At 42.9% G+C, this 21841-nt stretch overlaps 1 protein-coding gene across 1 annotated transcript in view; it reads right to left on the reverse strand.

The window, feature by feature from the left end:
• LOC133530381 (arginine-glutamic acid dipeptide repeats protein-like) overlaps positions 1-21840 on the reverse strand; it is a 61230-nt gene extending 39390 nt beyond the window's left edge. Inside the window, exons 1-8 of the mRNA XM_061868295.1 lie at positions 20496-21840; positions 20131-20202; positions 19240-19340; positions 10953-11091; positions 9293-9387; positions 4955-5083; positions 4226-4492; positions 1976-2063 (exon numbers count right to left, since the gene is read on the reverse strand). Of these exons, the coding sequence (XP_061724279.1) occupies positions 1976-2063; positions 4226-4492; positions 4955-5083; positions 9293-9387; positions 10953-11091; positions 19240-19340; positions 20131-20202; positions 20496-20567 (963 nt within the window). The 5' untranslated portion in view covers positions 20568-21840. The remainder of the gene's footprint in view (positions 1-1975; positions 2064-4225; positions 4493-4954; positions 5084-9292; positions 9388-10952; positions 11092-19239; positions 19341-20130; positions 20203-20495) is intronic.
• Between the last annotated feature and the right edge of the window lies 1 nt (position 21841).

The following is a 21841-nucleotide window of genomic DNA, read 5'->3' on the forward strand; positions in this document are numbered from 1 at the left end:
TCACACTTGGTCACATTTGGCAAACGACTCCCCTCTGGTGTGACGTCACATTTTCAGTAATTTTCTTTTCAACGAAAATGGCAAATCAAATTAGGTATTATTATATATTATCAAAATATTTTTGATAAAAGACATATTAGTAATTTTAGAACACAAAACCGATAAGAAAACTAAATTTAACGAATAAAAATGATTATCGTTCCAAAAACTCGTTATTAAAGTGTTACTTACTCGTTGAAAATAAACTGGGTTACTGATGAAGTTAAAGTGACATCACAATGTTTGTGACTCCCCCCTCCCCCTTGTCACAACATGTCACATTTTCTTGACCCCCTCCCTCCCCCTAAACGTGTGATGTAATTAATGGATGACCCCTAATAGTCTGCGTTTGCATCAGATATGAGGATGCGTACTGGGGGATGTTTGTTGACAACCAATACAATCACTTCATATACCTCTCCTCGAACAGCGCAACTCTAGGGGACAGTATTCTATTGGTTTTTAAGTAACACATCCCTCACACATACCTGATGGAAACGCAACCTTAGCGAGCTGCGACACTTTCATTCTCATCGAAAATGTACCTGGTTCATGTCGCTTCTAGAAACAAGATGAATCTTAAACATTGCCTCGCATCAAATACATCGAGATATTATCTGGGCTACAAGGCAAAGAGGTAATATTATTTAGAACTAGCAATACGTTACTATAATTCTTTTCATGATTGACGTAAAGTTATGATTACAATAATTATACACCGTGGGCCAATTAAACCCGACAGATTTTAACCACGCATTCCTGAGGTCATAAGGAGCAAAAAATGTTATATGAGTTTTGGCCAAATTCGCCAAAAAAAATTTTTTTTTGCCGAAAAAAAAAATTCCTTTTGCGTTTTCTGCACACGACACGTTATTTATTTTTACACCTTAGTGAAAAAAAATCATTACAACGAATAAGTAAAGTTTTTTTTATTATTTACAGACGAAAATTGCGAGTTTACTTTAAAACTTTAATATCTGTCAGTAGGTATGTCTAAACCAAGTCACATAGTGGCAGCGTCACAGCTAAAAAGGCGTTTTAGACTAAGTTATAAAAGAAACAAATTTTCACAGTAATTGTCATTATCTCTAACACAAGACCGATTTCAGAAAACATTGTATGACATTTTAGTCTCTAAATGCGGTCAAGAATACACCTTTGAAATCTGTCGGGTTTAATTGGCCCACGGTGTATGAGCCACTAAAGATCTCATATTATTGTCATTATGACAACCAATTCCTTGACTGAGACACATCTCTAATAAATATATACTCGTATATCGGTTGGGAGATAATTCTTAATCGCGTCAACCGATTTCGACAATTATTCGCACCATAAGGGTATCTTTAGGCCAGGCCTTAGGGCTAATAATTTGACGCTATTAGCAGGGCTGACATGTTTAACCTTTTGAACGCCACGCGTATCGTACGCGGCGTGTAATCGTGAACCTTGTCGGTACGCATGAAGGTTGATATTGGGCTGTCGCCGCGCGCGTCATGTGACGTCTGTGGAGTCCTTAGAGAAATTCAAAATTCAAAAATTTATTCTGCAAGTAGGCCTCAAGGGCTCTTTTACAAGTCAATACAACATTTATAGTAACATCATATAGTGACATGAAAAATACATAACAACATTTATAAATACAACAGCCAATACCTGGGTAAACATTACATTATAATAATATTAAAATAAATAATTAATACAATACAATAGAGATGTATAGTCTCTATAGTTAAAAACACATTAAATCTGGAGATGTAAAAGGTCCCCAATGTCAGAGTACTAATACTAATAAAATTTGGAGGTGTAAAGTCTCTCCAAGTGTCAAAATAAAATTTATACTAAATAAATAAACCGCGTCTGGACTGTTAAACTAGCAGTCTCATAAACTAATGCTACATTCTGTACATAACTAGTATGTATGAGAGTGGCTCACCTGCGGCGGCGCCTTCTTCTTGCCCTGGTCGGTGGGCACGGGCCGCTGCTGCGCCACGGCGTTCACCTTGCGCGTCGCCTGACTGCTGCTGCCAAACCACATTCGCATTGTGCATTTACGTAGCTCACTAGATAACTTGCAATAGACAAATATAAAACAATGAGGTGGCCTATCGCATATATTTTATAAAACTATATTTCCATAGATAAAGTTTGGCCGGAAAACATTTACTTTATTTTTAAATTTACTTGTTAAAAAATTGATTTTAACTTTGAAAACGTCGGCGTGGGCGAAGGACGATTTACGCATATTTTATACAACACTTTCATTCCGTACAAACTTAAGATTTTTTAATACATAAATTTAAAAAGAAAATTAATCCTTTGCAGCCAATCATTGTCTATGGTAATATAGTTTTAAAAAGTATATGTGCTCTTTGTTTCATATCTGTCTATTGTAAAACTTATCTAGTGACGTATGTATAATCGACTGTAATTTCTTAATGTAGTCCTGATTAACACTTATTTGGAGTTTACGCTTTATTATACAGGGTGGACAAATAAGAATGATACACTTTGTTTTTAAATTTTAATTACATTGAGTGGAAATTTTATTAATTAGGGTTCCGTAGCCAAATGGCAAAAAACGGAACCCTTATAGATTCGTCATGTCCGTCTGTCTGTCCGATTCTGTCACAGCCACTTTTTTCCGAAACTATAAAAGCTATACTGTTCAAACTTGGTAAGTAGATGTATTCTATGAACCGCATTATGATGTTTACACAAAAATAGAAAAAAAACAATAAATTTTGGGGGTTCCCCATACTTAGAACTGAAACTCAAAAAATCTTTTTTCATCAAACCCATACGTGTGGGGTATCTATGGATAGGTCTTTAAAAATGATATTTAGGTTTCTAATATCATTTTTTTCTAAACTGAATAGTTTGCGCGAGAGACACTTCCAAAGTGGTAAAAAGTGTGTGTCCCCCCCCCCCCCCCCCCTGTAACTTCTAAAATAACGGAATGAAAAATCTAAAAAAAATATATGATATACATTACCATGCAAACTTCCAACGAAAATTGGTTTGAACCAGATCTAGTAAGTAGTTTTTTTAATACGTCATAAATGGTACGGAACCCTTCATGGGCGAGTCCGACTCGCACTTGGCCGCTTTTTTATAAATATATTATTCAGGGTTGGCAATTGTATACGGAAGATAATTTCTGCCAAATGTATACCACTAGCAGCAAGCAATTTTATCTCAAATGTTTCTGTTGTTTAAAACACGTTGTTTGCTCGATTAATTTTGAAAAAAAGTGATTGTGATTGGCACCCAAATTCCCCAAATTTTGCAGCTCGTGACTTATTTCTGTGGGGCTATCTAAAATTACGTGTCTATGCTAACGAGCTGATGAAATTTAAACAGTTAAAACCGACTATTCGACACAAATGTACTAAGATAATGCCAAAAATGTGCGAATAGATGCTGAACATTGGGATGATAAGGGCTTACATTTGCCTGCTGTTAGAGGTGGACATATGTCAGACATTATGTTTCGCATGAATTTGCCAACCCTGAAGAATATATTTTTAAAACAATACTTAATAATTTTTGAACTTAATACAGTTAAAATTTAAAAACAAAATGTATACTTCTTATTTGGCCACCCTGTACATACTTAAGTTATTCAATTTAGTTGGTACAGTTAAAAGATTTAATTTGTGACCCATTTTGTACCATGTCAAAGTGACAATAGTATGATGCCTCTAGCGACTTGCATATTGTTTGTCACAAGGTACGAAATGAATCACAAATTAAATTTTTTGACTCTACCAGTAGCCGGCAATTTCGGAAACAGATCAGAGTGATTTGGTATATGAAATCGTAGCTAGAAACGAAGCCGTGCTGAGCATCACCTTATGCTGTAACCCCCTTATTCATAAACGTGTACTAAAGTTACGATGCCGCTAATCATCGTTTGTCCCTTTCCGACGTATTGGTATGATGGAAAGGGACACACGATGATCAGCGGCATCGTAACTTTAGTACACGTTTATGACTAAGGGGGTAAATCTCCAAAAAGTAGGGTAACAAGTCGGCGTGTTCCAATACTTGTTATTGACGACGTGTGGTGATAGAGAGATACACCAGCTTGGGCAGGCTTTGCTTCGTTGGGTTTAGCGTCGGCGGTGACCTTGGCGGCTCGGGATTGGCCCTACAGATACAGCTTGTAATGAGACAGACATACTTGTTATTGAGAAGAGTCGTGGTGATAGTGAGATTCTCCAGCTTGGGCAGCGTTTCCTTGTTGGGCTTGGCGTTGGCGTTGGTGTTGGTGTTGGCGTTGGGCTTGGCGGCGGCGGGGGTGACGGCGGGCTTGGGCTTGGCCTTGGCGGAGGCGTGGCGGCGCAGCGCGGAGGCGGGGGCGGGAGCGGAGGCGGGGGCGGGCGCGGACAGCGACTCGCTGGACGCGGGCTGCGAGCGGGAGCGCGGCCGCGGCCCGCGGGCGCGCCTGCTGCGGGAAACGTCGTCGGGTTATTACGATTACTACTCTACGAGGCGATTCTAATGAACTTCATAATCATAATAATAATCATAATAATTTATTTATAAAACCAATTTATACGTCATTAATAAATAATTTAGTAATAGTACCTATAGTAATTTACCAAAAATACATGGTACTTATGATAGTTATTACAATAACATAACAAAAACAAAAACAGTATAATTATTGCGCTTTATACGCAATGAATTCGTCGTAGCTGTAAAAGGATTGCTCGATAAGCCACTGCTTTAAGCGAAATTTAAAGCTGCCCAAGCTTGGAGCATCATGTTTTTTGGCAACTTATTCCAACTTCCGATCAATGCCTCAATGGGGATGGCAACTGTTAAAGGTAGCGGTAGATAGCCAGCGTAGATCTTACGTGTCTTTCGATTTGTTCAATGGTACATGTCCACACATGTCCCAGTGTACCTGTGCTTGTGCGCGGTGTCGAGGTCGGGGAAGTCCTCCGGGTTGGGCGGCTTGCGCGGCGGCGCGGCCTGCGCGCGCCGGTACGCCTCCTCGTCCTCCCACGTGCGCGTGTACTTGTTGGGCCCGCGCCTACATCGTCACACAAATCGATTACACATCATCATATCATACGAGACGATTTCATGTTAGGCCCCTCCTGACTGGGCAATAACATCGGTGCGGCACGGTGGTGTGATATACCGACTAGATCTATACCGAATTCATCAAATAGGGGCACTGATATATATGTACAAGACAGGCTATCGAGAACAAATTGTGTCCGCCATTTTCGGCGTTTGACATCTGTCACTAAGCTAAAGAATAAGCGTAGCTAGCCAGAGGCGAAACTGTTACGACAACTGTTCATTTTCTGTCTACATACGCACTGTAAGGAATCCACACAAAATGTATTTTTTTACTAGTGCATTGATTTTTCTTTACATATGTAACACTGACGACATTAAAATTTATTAAAATAGTCATTAAACTCTTTCTATTTGACTCTCGTACTTGTAGCCATTTTTATCAAATCGCGCTTATAGTCTAGCATATGTACAATGCAAGCATGGCACATATCTCGCGTCAGCGTTAAAATTAAATATAATGACTTTATAATAATTGCTGTATTTGCGATTACGCCATACATCGATTTATGAGTTAGTTTACGTTTATACGTACTCCTAGCTAGTACTCATATACCTTGGTTATCAATAAATACATATACCAAAATCAGTGTTTCCATCAAGACTACAATCAACCATCAAGTTTCATATCAGCTCAGATGTACAACCCGTACAATAAGCATAGTATACTCTTTAAATATAAGAAAAACACTACATTATATTACGGGATAAGGAGTAATATATAATTATTATGTATATATTCTTCAAACAATAAGGTAGGTAATCATTAGTACCTACGTGTTACATCTGCGAAATGTAATCTATGCGCCAAAGAAAATGGCGTACCACCGCGCGTGTTTAGTGACGTTTCAAACTGTTTTCGCAGTGTATTGTTATGTATTATATATTAACGCGCAAATACATTTTTTTCTTTTTTTTCGTTACACACGTGACGACTCTAGTACTATACCTGGACTAGATCCTTACGATCACGATTGCTAAGCGGTCAGGATACAGAACTGTATTTAGTGCAAATTCATATCATACATTTCGTACTTGCATTGAGTAGCGAATGTATGAACTCGCACTAAACACTAATCTATAAGTAAAAAAGCTGATAGGTTTTTAAATTTTCTCAATGACGTAATGTACAACTACAGGGTGGGCAAATAAAATATATACACTTGCCCCCTTATTCATAAACGTGTACTAAAGTTACGATGCCGCTAATCATCGTTTGTCCCTTTCCGACGTATTGGTATGATGGAAAGGGACAAACGATGATTATCGGCATCGTAACTTTAGTACACGTTTATGAATAAGGGGGTTAGTTTTAGGGTTCCGTACCCAAAGGGTAAAACGGACTCCGCTGTCCGTCCGTCCGTCTGTCACCAGGCTGTATCTCATGAACCATGATAGCTAGACGTACAGAAACCTCGGTGGGCGAGTCCGACTCGCACCTGTCCAGTTTTTTAAATTTTAACTATATTAAGTGCAAAATGTATTAAATATTTTTTCATAAATATATTATTTAGGGTTGGCAATTTTACACGGAAGATAATTTCTGCCAAATGTGTACCTCTACCAGCGAGCATTTTTTCTCAAATGTTTGTTGTTTAAAACACGTTGTTTGCTCGATTAATTTCGAAAAAACAGTGACTGATTGGCACCCAAATTTTGCAGCCCCTGACTTATTTCTGTGGGGCTATCTAAAACTACGTATCTATGTGCTAACAAGCTGGTGAACCTTAAACAGTTAAAACCGACCATCCGATACAAATTTACTAAGATAACGCCGAAAATATGCTGAAAATTGCGATGATAAGGGCTCACATTTGCCTGCTGTTAGTGGCGTGGTGGACATATGTTAGACATTATGTTCCGCACGTATTTGCCAATCCTGAATAATATATAACTAAAACACTTTATAATCCTTGAACTTAATATGGTTAAAATTTTAAAACAAAATGTACTTATACTTTTTATTTTCCCAACCCGTATAAGAAAATATCCAACCAAGCATGCCATGCACTGCTCGAATGTAATAAGCCAATCAAGCAGAAATAATTTAGTTCACTGACCGGAAATGTCGGTACCTCCATTTTGAAACGCGTTAGAACAGATTAGGTTTTTTATTAATTTTGAGTGAGACATTATGTAAACATCAGTGTAGTCAGCAATAGAAATAGCTAAGCGATCAAGATGTTAATAGTAGTTTATGTGACTGCTACATAATGAAAGGTATTATAATACGTGTGCGGGTTTGTGAAACGAATGAAATGAGTTTCATAAAAGGATCACACGAGAATTTTAACCCTTAAATGCATGATTTTTTGTATAATTTTCTAATAAATTTAAATAGATGGGTAATATTGTATATATTGTGGGAAAAATAAAGAAAAAAAACATAGTAATTAAAAAATATATATTCTTTTCATCAAAATATACGATGTAGACCTACATCCTAATGCATTTAAGGGTTAATGCCTAATTATGTACAGTTACACACACTGCTTTATCTAGATCCATATCATAACTTCATAACAAACTAAATTTATACTTTTGTAGGGAAGTTTTTGCTATGGAAGTAGATCAAATATTATTATACTTACGCTCCTATCCCCAGTATTATTTTAATAATAAAATAACGTTCATATCATCATTATATCGTCCGCTAAGGGATAGGGATAAAATTAGGAATGATATTTTCTCAAACTTGCAATGAAATGTTGACATGACTTACTTCAGATTAGGTCCGGAAATACTACGTATCCGTTGAGATGAGTAAAGGAATACAGCGGAGCCTTACACACCTAGGTCTGTACAGCAACCTTCTCAGTCTTGCCATTTAACCATCAAACAATTTTTGGTTCGTTATGACTTTTTTGTTTTTTTGTGTGTGTGCTTTTTAGGGTTCCGTAGCCAAATGGCAAAAAAACGGAACCCTTATAGATTCGTCATGTCCGTCTGTCTGTCCGATTCTGTCACAGCCACTTTTTTCCGAAACTGTAAGAGCTATACTGTTCAAACTTAGTAAGTGGATGTATTATATGAACCGCATTAAGATGTTCACACAAAAATAGAAAAAAAACAATAAATTTTGGGCGTTCCCCATACTTAAAACTGAAACTCAAAAAATCTTTTTTCTTCAAACCCATACGTGTGGGGTATCTATGGATAGGTCTTCAAAAATGATATTTAAGTTCCTAATATCATTTTTTTCTAAACTGAATAGTTTGCGCGAGAGACACTTCTAAAGTGAAAAAATGTGTCCCCCCCCCCTGTAACTTCTAAAATAACAGAATGAAAAATCTAAAAAAATATATGATATACATTACCATGCAAACTTCCACCGAAAATTGGTTTGAATGAGATCTAGTGAGTAGTTTTTTTTTAATACGTCATAAAATTTAAAAAAAAATTTTTTCATCAAACCGTTAGGTGTGGGGTATCTATGGATAGGTCTTCAAAAATGATATTTAGGTTCCTAATATAATTTTGTTCTAAACTGAATAGTTTGCGCGAGAGACACTTCCAAAGTGGTAAAATGTGTGTCCAAAGTGGTAAAATGTTGAACAAGATCTAGTAAGAAGATTTTTTTTAATACGTCATAAATTGTACGGAACCCTTCATGCGCGAGTCCGACTCGCACTTGGCCGCTTTTTTTATTATTGCTTGGTTGTTAAAGATTTTTGCATGACTAAACTAATTTCTTTGGGTAAAAAAAAATAGGGCTGTATCTCCTAAGCCGTGCGTCGCAGCGCAAAGATAATAATTTTTTTGTTCCCCTTTAATACTTCACGCACTGAATAACCTATCACATTAGGATATGAAACAATCATCATCATCAGATTTTTTAAATTTATTTCATTGCAAGTTTGAGAAAACCACTATACAAATTGCGGCGAGAAACGGGGCTTCGTTTCTCGGCTTCGGTAATGTCTTTAACATGCTCATAAAAAAATCTATCATATCAAATTTACAAGTATTCAATCGCACGATACAATTTGTGGAGGTAGTTAAAGAAATGATCAGGTAAATCTCACTCCAGGTTTTCTTCCTATCTACCCCCATCCCTAGTCAGGCCAGTCTCCGCCGGATATATCGGAGCGGCCAATGTGTGGCGTGTAACGTGCCGGCGTCGGTGTAGATACATCGGACGGTAGCGCTACGTTACCCGTATCGGCGGTTGCGGCGCGCGTGCGGCGGCGCGTCCTCGTTGCGGATGTCGTAGCCGTACACCGCCACCAGCTCGTCGCGCGACTTCGGCGCCTGCGCCCCGCCGGCAACACACCGCACTCATACACACGTGGGCCTCAATCCATCGCATTAAGGTCACTTAGGGCCAGTTGCACCAAACTGTCTGTCACCGTTAAAGCGTTCGCTAAATTTTATTGTATGAAAAGTTTCATAATAAACTGCCGCGGCACGCCCGGTGACGTTGATCAGTCAGTCAAGTGCAGATGGTGCAACTGGCACTTAATGTATACATATTTATCAACTCGACTGTACACTCAGCCAAGAAACTGGTGTACAAATAGAGTCGAAAAGCGGTAAACCACTTTCTTGGCTGACTGTACAGGCGTCCGGTTTTATATCCCGTTTACACAGCAGCCTCCTTCGTTTTAGATTCAATCGAATATAAAATAATCATCAAATACCATTGAATATTTATCACTCGCTTTACGGTGAAGGAAAACTTCGTGAGGAAACTGAACTAGTACGGCCCGATTTCCCCTCTGGATTAGAGGTTCGGATGGCAGAAGCTTTCGTGAAAACTAGTGCCAATGACAATACTTGGGATGAGTTGCAAAAGCGGACCTCGGGCTCCAATGATAAAAAGCCAGGACAACGGAAGGAAGATGATGACTGAAAGTTAAAACTATGTTTTACTAAAGGGACATCTCACATAAAAGAGGCCCTAATTTCACAAAGGACTTGCGTGTATCACATTTAGTGACCTGATTTTTATCTCATCTGTACAGTCAGCATCAAAAGTAACGGATGAATTCTGAATAACTCTTCGAAATATAAATAAATTTCTAAAATTCGCGCTCAAAAGTATATCTTTTACAGTCTTAGTTATTCTATATTAAAGACATCACTTTTTGTTAAGCTGTTACGGAATGGTAGATACTTATGAAACGTTATTTGATCCACTAATTTTGATGCTGACTGTACTAATGACCTGACTGAATCTTCGCCATTTTGAAAAATTTCCAATAATTTAATTAACAATAAAAGCTATTGAATCATTGAACCTGCTCAAAAATTCCGTTAAGAATAGGGTTGTTTCCATCTACAAATCTTAGGGCAGAATTGTATCCCAATAAATTCTTTTGGATTATAAGAACATGTTTAACTACTTTTAGGGGACCTGTAATGACCATATTTTTGTAAATATTGAATTTAAAATATCTTTTGGCACACGTCACGTGACCAAACTAGAAACGTCTTTGAAGATTCTGATGACGTCACAACTCTCGGATTGACACTGTTGACAGTTAGGCGATAAACAACAAATGACAAATGTCAGTTGACAGTTCGTATCTTCTACTGTAGTTCGTGTCAAACCGTAAACTGTGACGTCACACAATTTCAAAGAGCGTTTTGGGCGCGAAAGCCTCTGTCAAAATATATTTTGTTAATTTAACATATTTAAAGTTTTTAGTATAAAAGTTGAATTTTAGGGCAATTTTTAGTTAATATAGAACGTAATACGAGCGTTTCAAAAAATTGGAAACAACCCTATTGCGAACTGTTGATGAGAACATCCGTATATACGAAGGCAGTTGCGCGCGACCTTCGCTTCCGGTCAATAAGGCATATTACGGCACCTGCTCGTTCTCGTTGTACTTGTCGTGCGCCCAGCGGTCGATGACCTCGGACTTGCGCGCGCGGCGCCGCTCGGCGGCCGGGGAGCCCTCCTTCTTCTCCGACGAGGTTTCCGACGTCGTGTTGGCTGGCTCCTCTCCGCTACAATATAAACAAAACACTTTAAGATTGCAATCTAACTACTTTTGAGGGATCCATAGCCAACTAGGAACCCTTATAGTTGCGCCATGTCTGTCTGTCCGTCCTCGACTTTGTTCCGTGATCGTTAGTGCAATTTGGCATGGATACATAAATCAAGCATTACGACCGAACGGTAAAATAAAAACTAGAAAAATAAATTAGGGTACCTCCCATACAAAATGGTATCGTTGGATAGGTCTTTCAAAACGAATAAGGGTCTTCTAAAATCATTTTATGATAAAGTAAATAGTTTCGGAAATAATAACTCTGAACAAAAAATAACTCTGAATAAATGATTGATTGAGTGATTGATTGATTGAACGAAAAAAAAAATGTCTCGTCGTTTTGTTTTTTCGAAAATGTTCAAAATAGTGAAAATTGGCATAAATGACTTAAGTGCCATTAGGTTCTATGTCACGTAAGACCGGTGTGAGTACGCTCAGATAATGACTACATCTTTTACGCTTATGAATCTTATAGGTCCAGCTCACAGAGCCACTAGTTAGAAGAAATTAAGTCTGCTAATCACTTGGCTACATTGCCGTTAGTATGTATCACTGTTTTCAGTTAACTGGCTATCCTTGAACCTTATAGCAAACAAATAAAGTATACCAATGTCCAGCCAAGTGCTGGCCGCATACACGCAGTGCACGCGACGGACGCACTGGGCAGCGGAGCGCGAACATTAGAAAGCTGCAGCCAATTATATTTGTTTACCACATGTTCTTTAATTGGGGTTTCTGTCTATTTGGTATGGAATGTAGTTGCTGATAGGTTTAAATGAGGTGTCATTAAATTCGGCGTTTTATTACAAGCTTTTATTTAACTTGCAATGTATCTATGTAAGTATGTAACTATGTTTGTGCGGGTCAAATCTTGCAAGTTCAATTTGACCCACTTCCCAACTTCCAATGAAGCTGAAAATTTGCATACATATGTAAGTTGGGTGACAATGCAATATTATGGTACCATCAAGCAGATCTGATGAAAATGCTAGTATAATTTTTAATATCGGCTCAGGAATGACGGAGTTATGGAGTAACAAACATAAAAAAAAAACTTAATTGATAACCTCCTCCTTTTGAAATCTTGAAATTGGTTAAAAATGTGTCAAATGATGGAAAACACAAGCCAAACAAACTCACATACGGTCACCCATATTATATATATATTAGCCCATATATTAAGGTAGTGTATATATATGGGGTGTAGGGGGGAGTAGTCACGCGGGTTCAGGTGTGCGGCGCTGAGCCAGCGGGCTCACTCCCTCAAGTCTATCATACGCGTCCCCGTCGTCTATGGCTCTGCCGCCGCAGGCCATGGACGAACCCATCCCACTTGTGGGGTGGGTCGCACACCCTGGTAATGCTGGTGGTCGGTCGGGCGTCGCACGTTCCATCTGCCCCGGACCACCAGCAGCCGAGTATGAAGGCGACGTCATAACCCACGAGGACCTAAAAACCCGAAGGGGGTATGACACACTCTGGAGTTTCCTGTAGAACATGGCTGGCAATTTGGTTTCGATCTAATTGGCAGCTATGTTTTATGGATCTCCCGGTTCCGCTTAGGGAGTAGGTGACCTAGGCGGACTACACTCACCTACCTGCGTTTGTCCTGCGCAGTAGAGCGCCGTCAGCGGGGATGCAGGAGTCCTAGGGGCCGAGGCCCGCAGGGGGTCGGGGTTAGTTATCCCCTGTGGGCCAATATGCCCTTTTTGGTCCGAATTTCCGGCGAAACGGTGGCCCTGCAACTAGCCACTGCAGGGTAATGGACACGCGTCCCGTACGGTCGAGGTGGTACGGTCCGCAGGCGAGGTGTGGGGAGGGGCGTCCTCTGGGAGGATGCCTGGGGCTCGGCCATGCTGACGGGGCAAGGGCGCGTGGAACCACTGGAGGAGATGGGATCGTCTCTTCCAGCCACGTGTCTGCAGCTCCCGATGTCGCGCAGGAGAACCAACTCAACACACCTATACCTCTTGGGTATTCCTGGTGTCCAAAGTGACATCCCCAAAGGTGCGGGCTCCATGGAGGGTGGGAAGCTCGAGAGGTGAAAACAAGCAAAAGGAACAATGGATGAACCAAGATCCCAAACCCCAACACCGGAGGGAGACGGAGCAGCTTCGGCTGTACCGGGAACCTCCACCCAACACACCACACCACAGGGTCAAGGAGCTGTTTCGACAGTTCCTCCCTCCTTAACACGTGCCTACAGGGAGGCACAAGCAACCCTGGCAGGCAACAACACACACGATGGTGGAGCTGTTCCGACAGTTCCGCCACACACCACACCACACAAAACACACACACACCGTGGCGGCGCAGTCTCGACAGTACCGCCATGCAAGGGACAGTCCGCACCAGGTGGGAGAGCCGCCGGGAAACCGAAGGCACGTAAACCTGATGCGTTGACGCCCAAAGCAGCAGGCCCGGTGCTCCAGAGTACTGCGCCTCCACTACCGACACCGGGGACATCCAAGGGTGCCATACCGAAGGGAGGGAAACCCCCCGCCAAGGTAAAGCGCACCCAGCCCCTACTACCAACACCGGGGACATCCACGGGTACCATTCCAACGGGAGGGAAACCCCCCGTATCGGAAAAGCGTACCCGGCCCCTACCTCCAGCACCGGGGACATCCAGGGGTGCTGTTCCAACAGGGGGAAAACCCCCTGTTACGGAGCAGGACCCGGTGATTGAACTGGTGCAGGTGGTGTTGGACCCTATCTCTGCCCAGCTGGAGGCTGGCTGGACCGTACACGAGTCCAGGAAGGCGCGGAAGCGAAAGCCCGGTAAACGGGCTGAACTTCCTGTGCCCCCGCCTCCACCTGTTACAGCCGCGGCTAAGCCGCACAAGCGTAACAGGAAGCAACGGCAGAGATACAGAAGGGCCCAAGCGGCCCTGAACAACACCGCCCCGGAGCCCCAACAAGGCGCCCCTGGAAAGGATGGGGAGCGGGCAGCAGCTGGCCCACCAGCAGCAAACCGCGCCCCCCTCCAGGGGAAAGGGGCGAAAGGAACCAGGGCCGAGGGTGGGAGTAACCAAGGGGCCCGGTCGTCTGCCAAGAGGGCTCGTCTTGACGAGACCATATCCCCCAGGGGCGAGCCTAAGAGGCAGAAGACTGGACCGCGAGGTGAAACCCCCCATGCCGACTATGCGGAGGCTGCAAAGGCGGACCTACTGATGGCAGTGACCACTGCCACCTCGGGACACCTGAGCCCGCAGCAGTCGGAGGAGGTCCAGAGGCAACTGCTAGCCCTGCTCTCACAGGAGGCAAAGCAGCCGACCGAAAGCCTTCCCGCGGGACCGATCTTCAGGGGCAAGCCTACCTGGGCTAATGGCTCCTTGAGATTGTGGTGCGAGGATCAGGCTACGCTAGCATGGCTCAAGCGCAGCGTGGCCACCATCACCCTCGATAAGGGGGAGAAGGTGGTGGTCAGGCGCCTCAGCGAGGTGCCAAAGCGAGTACGATGCGGCATCCTGTTCCCGGGCGTCTGGAAGGACTTTGGCGAAGTAGGCCGAGCCCTTCGGTACCAGAACCCGTGGGCGGAAATAGACCGCTGGCTACTCAACCGGCGCGAGGTGCAGGGAACGGAAACGTTCGCTGTCGTCAGCGTGCCGGAGACAGTGGTGCAACCCTTGGTGGACCGCGGGCGCCGACTTGGCTTTATGCTGGGGTCGGTGTACGTGAAGTTCGAGGGGGCACGAGGAAAATTCAGGGAGCAGCCGCCCCCTGTTAGCACTGTCGCCACTGGTGGCGAAGCCGCTGCACCGTCCGAGCCCATGGACACTTCCGGGGCGACGCAGGAACCCATGGACGAAGTCCAGGTGCCTGAGTCGCAAGCTCCAGCGCAACCTCCCTCCGTCTCCGAGGAGAACGAAGAAGAACTTCTTCGTGACTCCTCGGAGAGTGAGGGGGAATGCGCGCAGGGGCTAGGGAAGTTGGCCATCGACAAGGAGGAGGAGGAGCCGATGTCGGCGGAGGAGGGTGATCCTTGTGAAGGAACTCCCTTCGCCCATTGGTAAATTCCTCCAAGCCAACCTCCACCACAGCGAAACGGCGACGGCGCAGATCCGGAAGTGGTTGGAGGACAACACAACATCCGTAATTCTGATCCAGGAGCCGTGGGTCAGAAGGGGCTCTGTCTGCGGACTCCGCAACTTAGGAGGTAAGCTAACAGTCTACTCGGGCCCGGACAACCCCCGGGCTTGCATCTACACAACCAATAACATACATGCGCAACCTCTAACGAGCTTCTGTTCCAGAGACCTGTGCGCTATAAAACTGCACGGGGCGCAAGACTCCAGCCTGCAGGAGGTGGTAGTAGCCTCTGTGTATATGCCGGAGGCTGAAGAACCACCACCGCACGACATGGCAAGGCTGGTCAACTACTGCGAAGAGGCAGGGCTCGAGCTCATCGTGGCCACCGACTCGAACGCGCATCACCCCCTATGGGGGATGGAAGCAGGTAACGAGAGAGGTAAGAAGCTCGTCGAGTACCTATTCACTACAAACCTCAACCTCCTTAACACAGGTTCAGAACCGACATTTGTAAACAGACGCAGCAGGACAATCATTGACCTGACCCTAGCAACCGAAAAAGCATCGAGACTAATCTCGGGCTGGCATGTATCGAAGGAGGTATCGTGCTCAGACCACAAGTGGATTCGATTTGACATTCAGGTAGAAACACGAGCAGCAGTGCCCAGGCGGAACCCACGCAAGATGAATCGTGACCTTTACACGGTGCGATTGTCTACAACATTGAAACAGCTGGAGGGTCCCCCTAGAATAGAAGGCACAGCGGGCATAGAGGAACAGGTAAGCATTCTCACGAGCACCATTCTGGATTGCTACCATCAAGCATGCCCCTTATCGACCCCACCGACCAGAAGCAGAGGGAAAAACAACTGGTGGGGACCTGAGCTGGAGAGACTCAGGGGCAAGATGAGGAGGCAACTGAACAGAGCTATGAACACAGGCGCTGACGAGGACTGGGACAACTATAAGTCCACCAAGGCCAAGTACAAAAAACGTCTCAGGTACAGAAGCACAAACTCTTGGCGCAAATTCTGTACAGACATCGAGACCACCACGCAGGCCAACAGGGTAAGGAAGGTCCTCTCCACCAACTCGACCATAACCTTAGGATCCCTGCGTAAGCCAGACAACTCTCTCACAAACTCACCGGAGGAGGCGGAACGGGTCCTAGTGCAAACGCACTTCCCGGACTGCGTGATATCGCACCCAGTAAGTTGGAACGAGATGGAGACAACCACCCCGACGGAAGGCGAGTGGCTACAGACATATGAGGTAATCAGCCCGCAGCGCACGCAGTGGGCCCTAAACAGCTTTGACTCCTTCAAATCTCCAGGTATGGATGGGATCTTCCCTGCGCTTCTTAAATGGGGCGGGAAGCATCTCACTCTGAAGCTGACCATCGTTCTGCGCGCCTGTCTGGCACACAGATACGTGCCGAAGCAATGGAGGGAGGTCAAGGTTATCTTCATACCGAAACCAGGTAAAAGCGACTACTCGGACCCCAAATCCTTCAGGCCCATTAGTCTGACCTCTTTCATGCTGAAAACATTAGAGAGGTTGTGTGACAGGTACCTTAGGGAGAGGGTGCTAATTAATGTGCCCTTGCATCCAAACCAACATGCCTATAGCCCTGGCAAATCTACAGAATCGGCACTTCATGCAGTGGTAAGTAAGATTGAGGTGGCGATCAAGAACAGATCCATGTGCTTAGGAACCTTCATAGACATAGAAGGGGCTTTCGACAGGACCAGGTTCAGCAGCATTACAGCAGCACTGGTAAGACATGGCGCGAATGCAGTTATGACAGAATGGATAAACAACATGTTGAGCCAGCGAACCATCAAACTCGGCACGGGCGAAACACAACAAGCATTAGTGGCAAAAGGATGCCCCCAAGGAGGAGTCCTATCACCACTACTATGGAACCTGGTGGTGAATGACCTGATCACCACACTAAACAACAATCACTATTACACAATCGGCTATGCTGACGATATAGTGATACTGACGAGCGGCAATCATTCAGGTACGGTATGCGATGTTACCCGCTCTGCACTAGCCATCGTGGAGCGCTGGTGTATTAACAACGAACTCTCAGTCAATCCCAACAAAACTGAGCTGGTTATGTTCACCAACAAACGCAACTTGGGAAACTTCTGCCTTCCCAAACTGTTCAACACTGAACTCCAACTATCTGCAGAGGTAAAGTATTTAGGGGTAATACTTGACAGCAAATTGAATTGGAAAAATCACTTAAACGGCAAAATTGACAAAGCCACGGTCGTATTCTGGCAATGTCGTAGAATGGTGGGTAGAACCTGGGGGCTAACCCCCAAGATCACTCTATGGCTTTACCAGGCAGTCATACGACCAATAATAAGCTACGGTGCAATAGTTTGGTGGCCACGCACCAAACTATCCACAGTTGAAGCTAAACTACAACGACTCCAGAGGTTGGCCTGTTTGGCGACTACGGGCTGCATGAGGACAACACCAACCGCGGCCCTGGAAGCTTTACTGGGCCTGCCGCCGCTGCACCTCTTTATACAACAGGAAGCGCTAGCTTCGGCGGTACGTCTCAAAAAATCGAATCTCTGGAGACCACCCAGGGTACCACACACCGAGATCCTCTACGAGGCGATAGGTAAGGAACCGCTAATAGAAGCGGTGACTGACAGGATACCCAGGCAATACATCTTCGACAAGAAATACAAGATACAGTTACACGAAGAACCTCGTGAAGGACTTAACCCGAGAGAGCTGAGAATCTTCACGGATGGATCAAAGACAAGGTCAGGCACTGGCGCGGGAGTATTCTCAGAGGACCTAAACATACATATCTCAACACCACTAGGCGCCCACAACACAGTCTTCCAGGCGGAATGTATGGGCATTATAATGGCAGCACACGCAATTGTCTCAAGGAAAGTAGAGGACTACCCCATCCGCATACTCTCTGACAGTCGGTCAGTACTGCAAGCTCTGCAAAGTTATACTTTGACCTCAGGGCTAATCTACGAATGCCACAAGGCTCTGTCAGAGGTAAGCACCACCACCAGCGTAACTCTGCAGTGGATTAAGGGACACAGCAACTCGCGAGGGAACGATGCAGCCGACATATTGGCGAGAGGTGGCTCGGAACTGAGGGTGGCAGGACCGGAGCCAATCATACCTCTGCCTTATGCCTGGCTCCGGAACATGCTGAGACGCAACACCAAGGTAAAACACCAACAGTACTGGTCTAACCTAGGCACGTGCAGGCAGGCGAAGGAGGCCCTCCCGACAATCGACCCCGGTTTGTCGAGGAGGCTGAGACAGCTGAAGAGGCCACAGCTCCGGCTTTTGACTGGGGCCATAACCGGCCACGCCCCACTAAACAAACACCTATTAACCCTACGTGTTACAGATAGCCCCCTCTGCAGAGCGTGCATGGAGGAGGAGGAGACAGCCGCCCACGTCATTCTTGAATGCCCAGGGGTGGCAGAATACCGGGCACAATACCTCGGTTCCCCGGGGTCTCTCCCAGAAGTCGTCGGCAACATCAAGGGTCTGCTAGGCTTCCTGGTAGAGTTGGGTTGGCAGGAGTAGTGCCGTCAACCCACCATCACGCAAAATAGGCGCGAATTGCGACGTCGAGTTGCGGAAACCCAGCCCGCGAATACGAATAACGAATAAGGTAGTGTATACATATTTTTGGCACATTTTTCAGACCAATATTTTCAGATGTTTCCATAGTTTGACAAAAATCCCCTTTGTTATATAAGTATTGTCTAAAATTAAAAATCAATATAATTTTTTGTTCTGATTGTACTTTTCTTTAGAGTGAACTTATACTTAATAAAACAATTAGTATAAACTTAAGTCAGTTGTATTACATGGTCACTATGGCCATTTTTTTTTGCATTGTGATAATTATGAGGTATCAAAATGATAGCACTATAACCACACATTAGTATGCTACTTTACCTGAATTAGTTCAAATACTGCTTACACTATAGACCAATACAAAGAAAAAATAACAAACAACACAAGGTAAATAAAAGCTTTAAAAATAAATAAAAACAACTCTCACCTGGCTGCAGTGCGGTCATCATGTTCATAGAATGTGCCTCGTTTAGGAATGTACTGAGGGTTACTCCTATCTTCATCATCATCTACTCGCCTCTCGGTCTCCTGAAAACATGTGCAACGCAAGTTTATGTCCTCTGTATTGTCAAGATTGGTCATTAAGATTAACACATTCACTTCCGAGAACCTGCTAGGTAGCTAAATTTTGTATTGGAAAAGGGGCGCTTGGCACTGAAGTGTTAAATTTTTTTTTTTTATACCACGACGGTCATACGGCCTGCCTGATGGTAAGCGGTCACCGTAGCCTATGGACGCCTGCAACACCAGAGGTATTACTTTTAATAACACTTAAAAGTGATGTCTTTAATATACAACAACTAAGACTATAAGACATATACTATTGAATGTGAATTTTAGAAATGTCTATATTTGGAAAAGTTATCCGGGATGTCAGATACTTTTGACACATTGTTTTATCTGCTACTATTGATGCTGACTGTACTTTCTTTTCAGCTTCAAGGAGGTTTGAACTCACAACCTTATATTGTATTTGGCTAGTGTTAACAGCTTCATTTTAAGGACAGAGAATACTAAAATCTCCAGTTTCTAAAAGTAGACACATATGTTATTGATTTGTTTATGTACCTTCAAATAATAAACTAAACAACTAATGTACACATTATGTACCTACTTTCATTTAAATAAACACATGATGTGATACTAAAAATTGCATTTGTCTAATATTAATGATTGTTTGAGTAAAGTAATTCAGTATACATTTGTAAGCGAAAAACGAAATTAGTAACACAGTTTCCAATAAGCATGTCATTAGTATTGGTGATCTTAGTAGAAATATGACAATTAGAATGGATTAGAAATTGCATGAATAAATTACCTGACTCTCGGGGTCCTGGTCTGAGTGCTCGGAGTCGCTGGCCGCAGAGTCGTAGTCGGACTCCGGCCCATCCTGCAAACCAGCTACCTTTAGCAGTTGCATGACAACAAACAAGTCTCACTTTTGACTGTGATCTCAAAACAAACTAGTCTTAAATTCTACGTGGCGTCGCCCGCGGCTAAAATTAAAGTCTAAACACATCAACGGCGCCGCGGAGAGTGGTCCCAATCGTGACCTCATTTGCGAAAAGAAATGGTCACACCGTCACGCGAATGCACCGGTGAAAGTGCCCGCGTAATACTTATAATGGCCAAACGAAAGTTGATTATTGCCATTGTCGCTGGTGGTCAGTGTTTCTAACTCACGTTTGTCGAGTTACGCTCGATGTCCTGGGAATCTGAATAGTCTCCGGAGTCCCGTCGCGCTACGACCGACATGTCGCCGCCCTCCGGTTTTTGCAAGACCTCCAGTTTTATTGATTACAATTCCTCTACGAAATTTAAGCGATTGAACTTCCACTGTCCGTGAAATCCCCTCTCAAACAAAATGCTTACATTAAAGAGTATAACCACTAATAAACAAGTGAAGATAGTGAAATTGTTTTTTTTTCTATCAAAGTTTCTAGCGGCCATCAAGGTTCACGTTTCGTATAACGCAGATATTTCGAGTGAAATACATAAAAATATTTATGTTGCTTTTATTATTGATTACTATTTCAAACTGGAAACTAATTGTATAAATAATCAATAAAATTTAAGCATTACTTCATAATTGTATAATACTTTCTTTTTTCCCGTATGAATTAATTCTTTTTATCTTAAATCAAAAGCATGTACGTAAAATGGATACTATTATTTTCAACCGGCAACTCCACATAAAGTGTGTTCCTATTACACATAAAAACAAAAAAGATAAAATTAAACAAGTAAATTAATCACTTGCAAAAACTTTTAACTAATTTATTTGTTCAGAAAACTTTTAACAAATGTAAAGAAATTTAGGAGATAATATTTGCTAATAAAATAAAAGATATAGTTTTTATAAGTGGAACAAGTGGAACGCATCTATTGGGTAATGTTGCCATGTTCAAATGCAATTGGTCATTTCATGCAGGTGTATTAGGATGGTATCCCACCTGTCCAATTTAATGGTGCAATGTTTATTTGCATTGCATCTCATATTTTGCTTAATGAGTGAGTGAGACGCAATACACATTGGATAGATATGTCAATAGGGTTGTTTCCATCTACAAATCTTAGGGCAGAATTGTATCCCAATAAATTCTTTTGGATTATAACAACATGTTAAAATACTTTTAGGGGACCTGTAATGACCATATTTTTGTAAATATTGAATTTAAAATATCTTTTCGCACACGTCACGTGACCAAACTCGAAACGTCATTGAAGATTCTAATGACGTCACAACTCTTGGATTGACACTGTTGACAGTTAGGCGATAAACAACAAATGACAAATGTCAGTTGACAGTTCGTATCTTCTACGTGTGTATGTAGTTATGTGTCAAACCGTAAACTGTGACGTCACACAATTTTGAAAGAGTGTTTTAGGCGCGAAAGCATCTGTCAAAATATATTTTGTTAATTTAACATATTTAAAGCCGTTTTTAGTATAAAAGTTGAATTTTAGGGCAACTTTTAGTTAATATAGAACGTAATACAAACGTTTCAAAAAATTGGAAACAACCCTAT

Source organism: Cydia pomonella, chromosome 22 (assembly GCF_033807575.1).
Source record: "Cydia pomonella isolate Wapato2018A chromosome 22, ilCydPomo1, whole genome shotgun sequence".
NCBI lineage: Eukaryota > Metazoa > Arthropoda > Insecta > Lepidoptera > Tortricidae > Cydia > Cydia pomonella.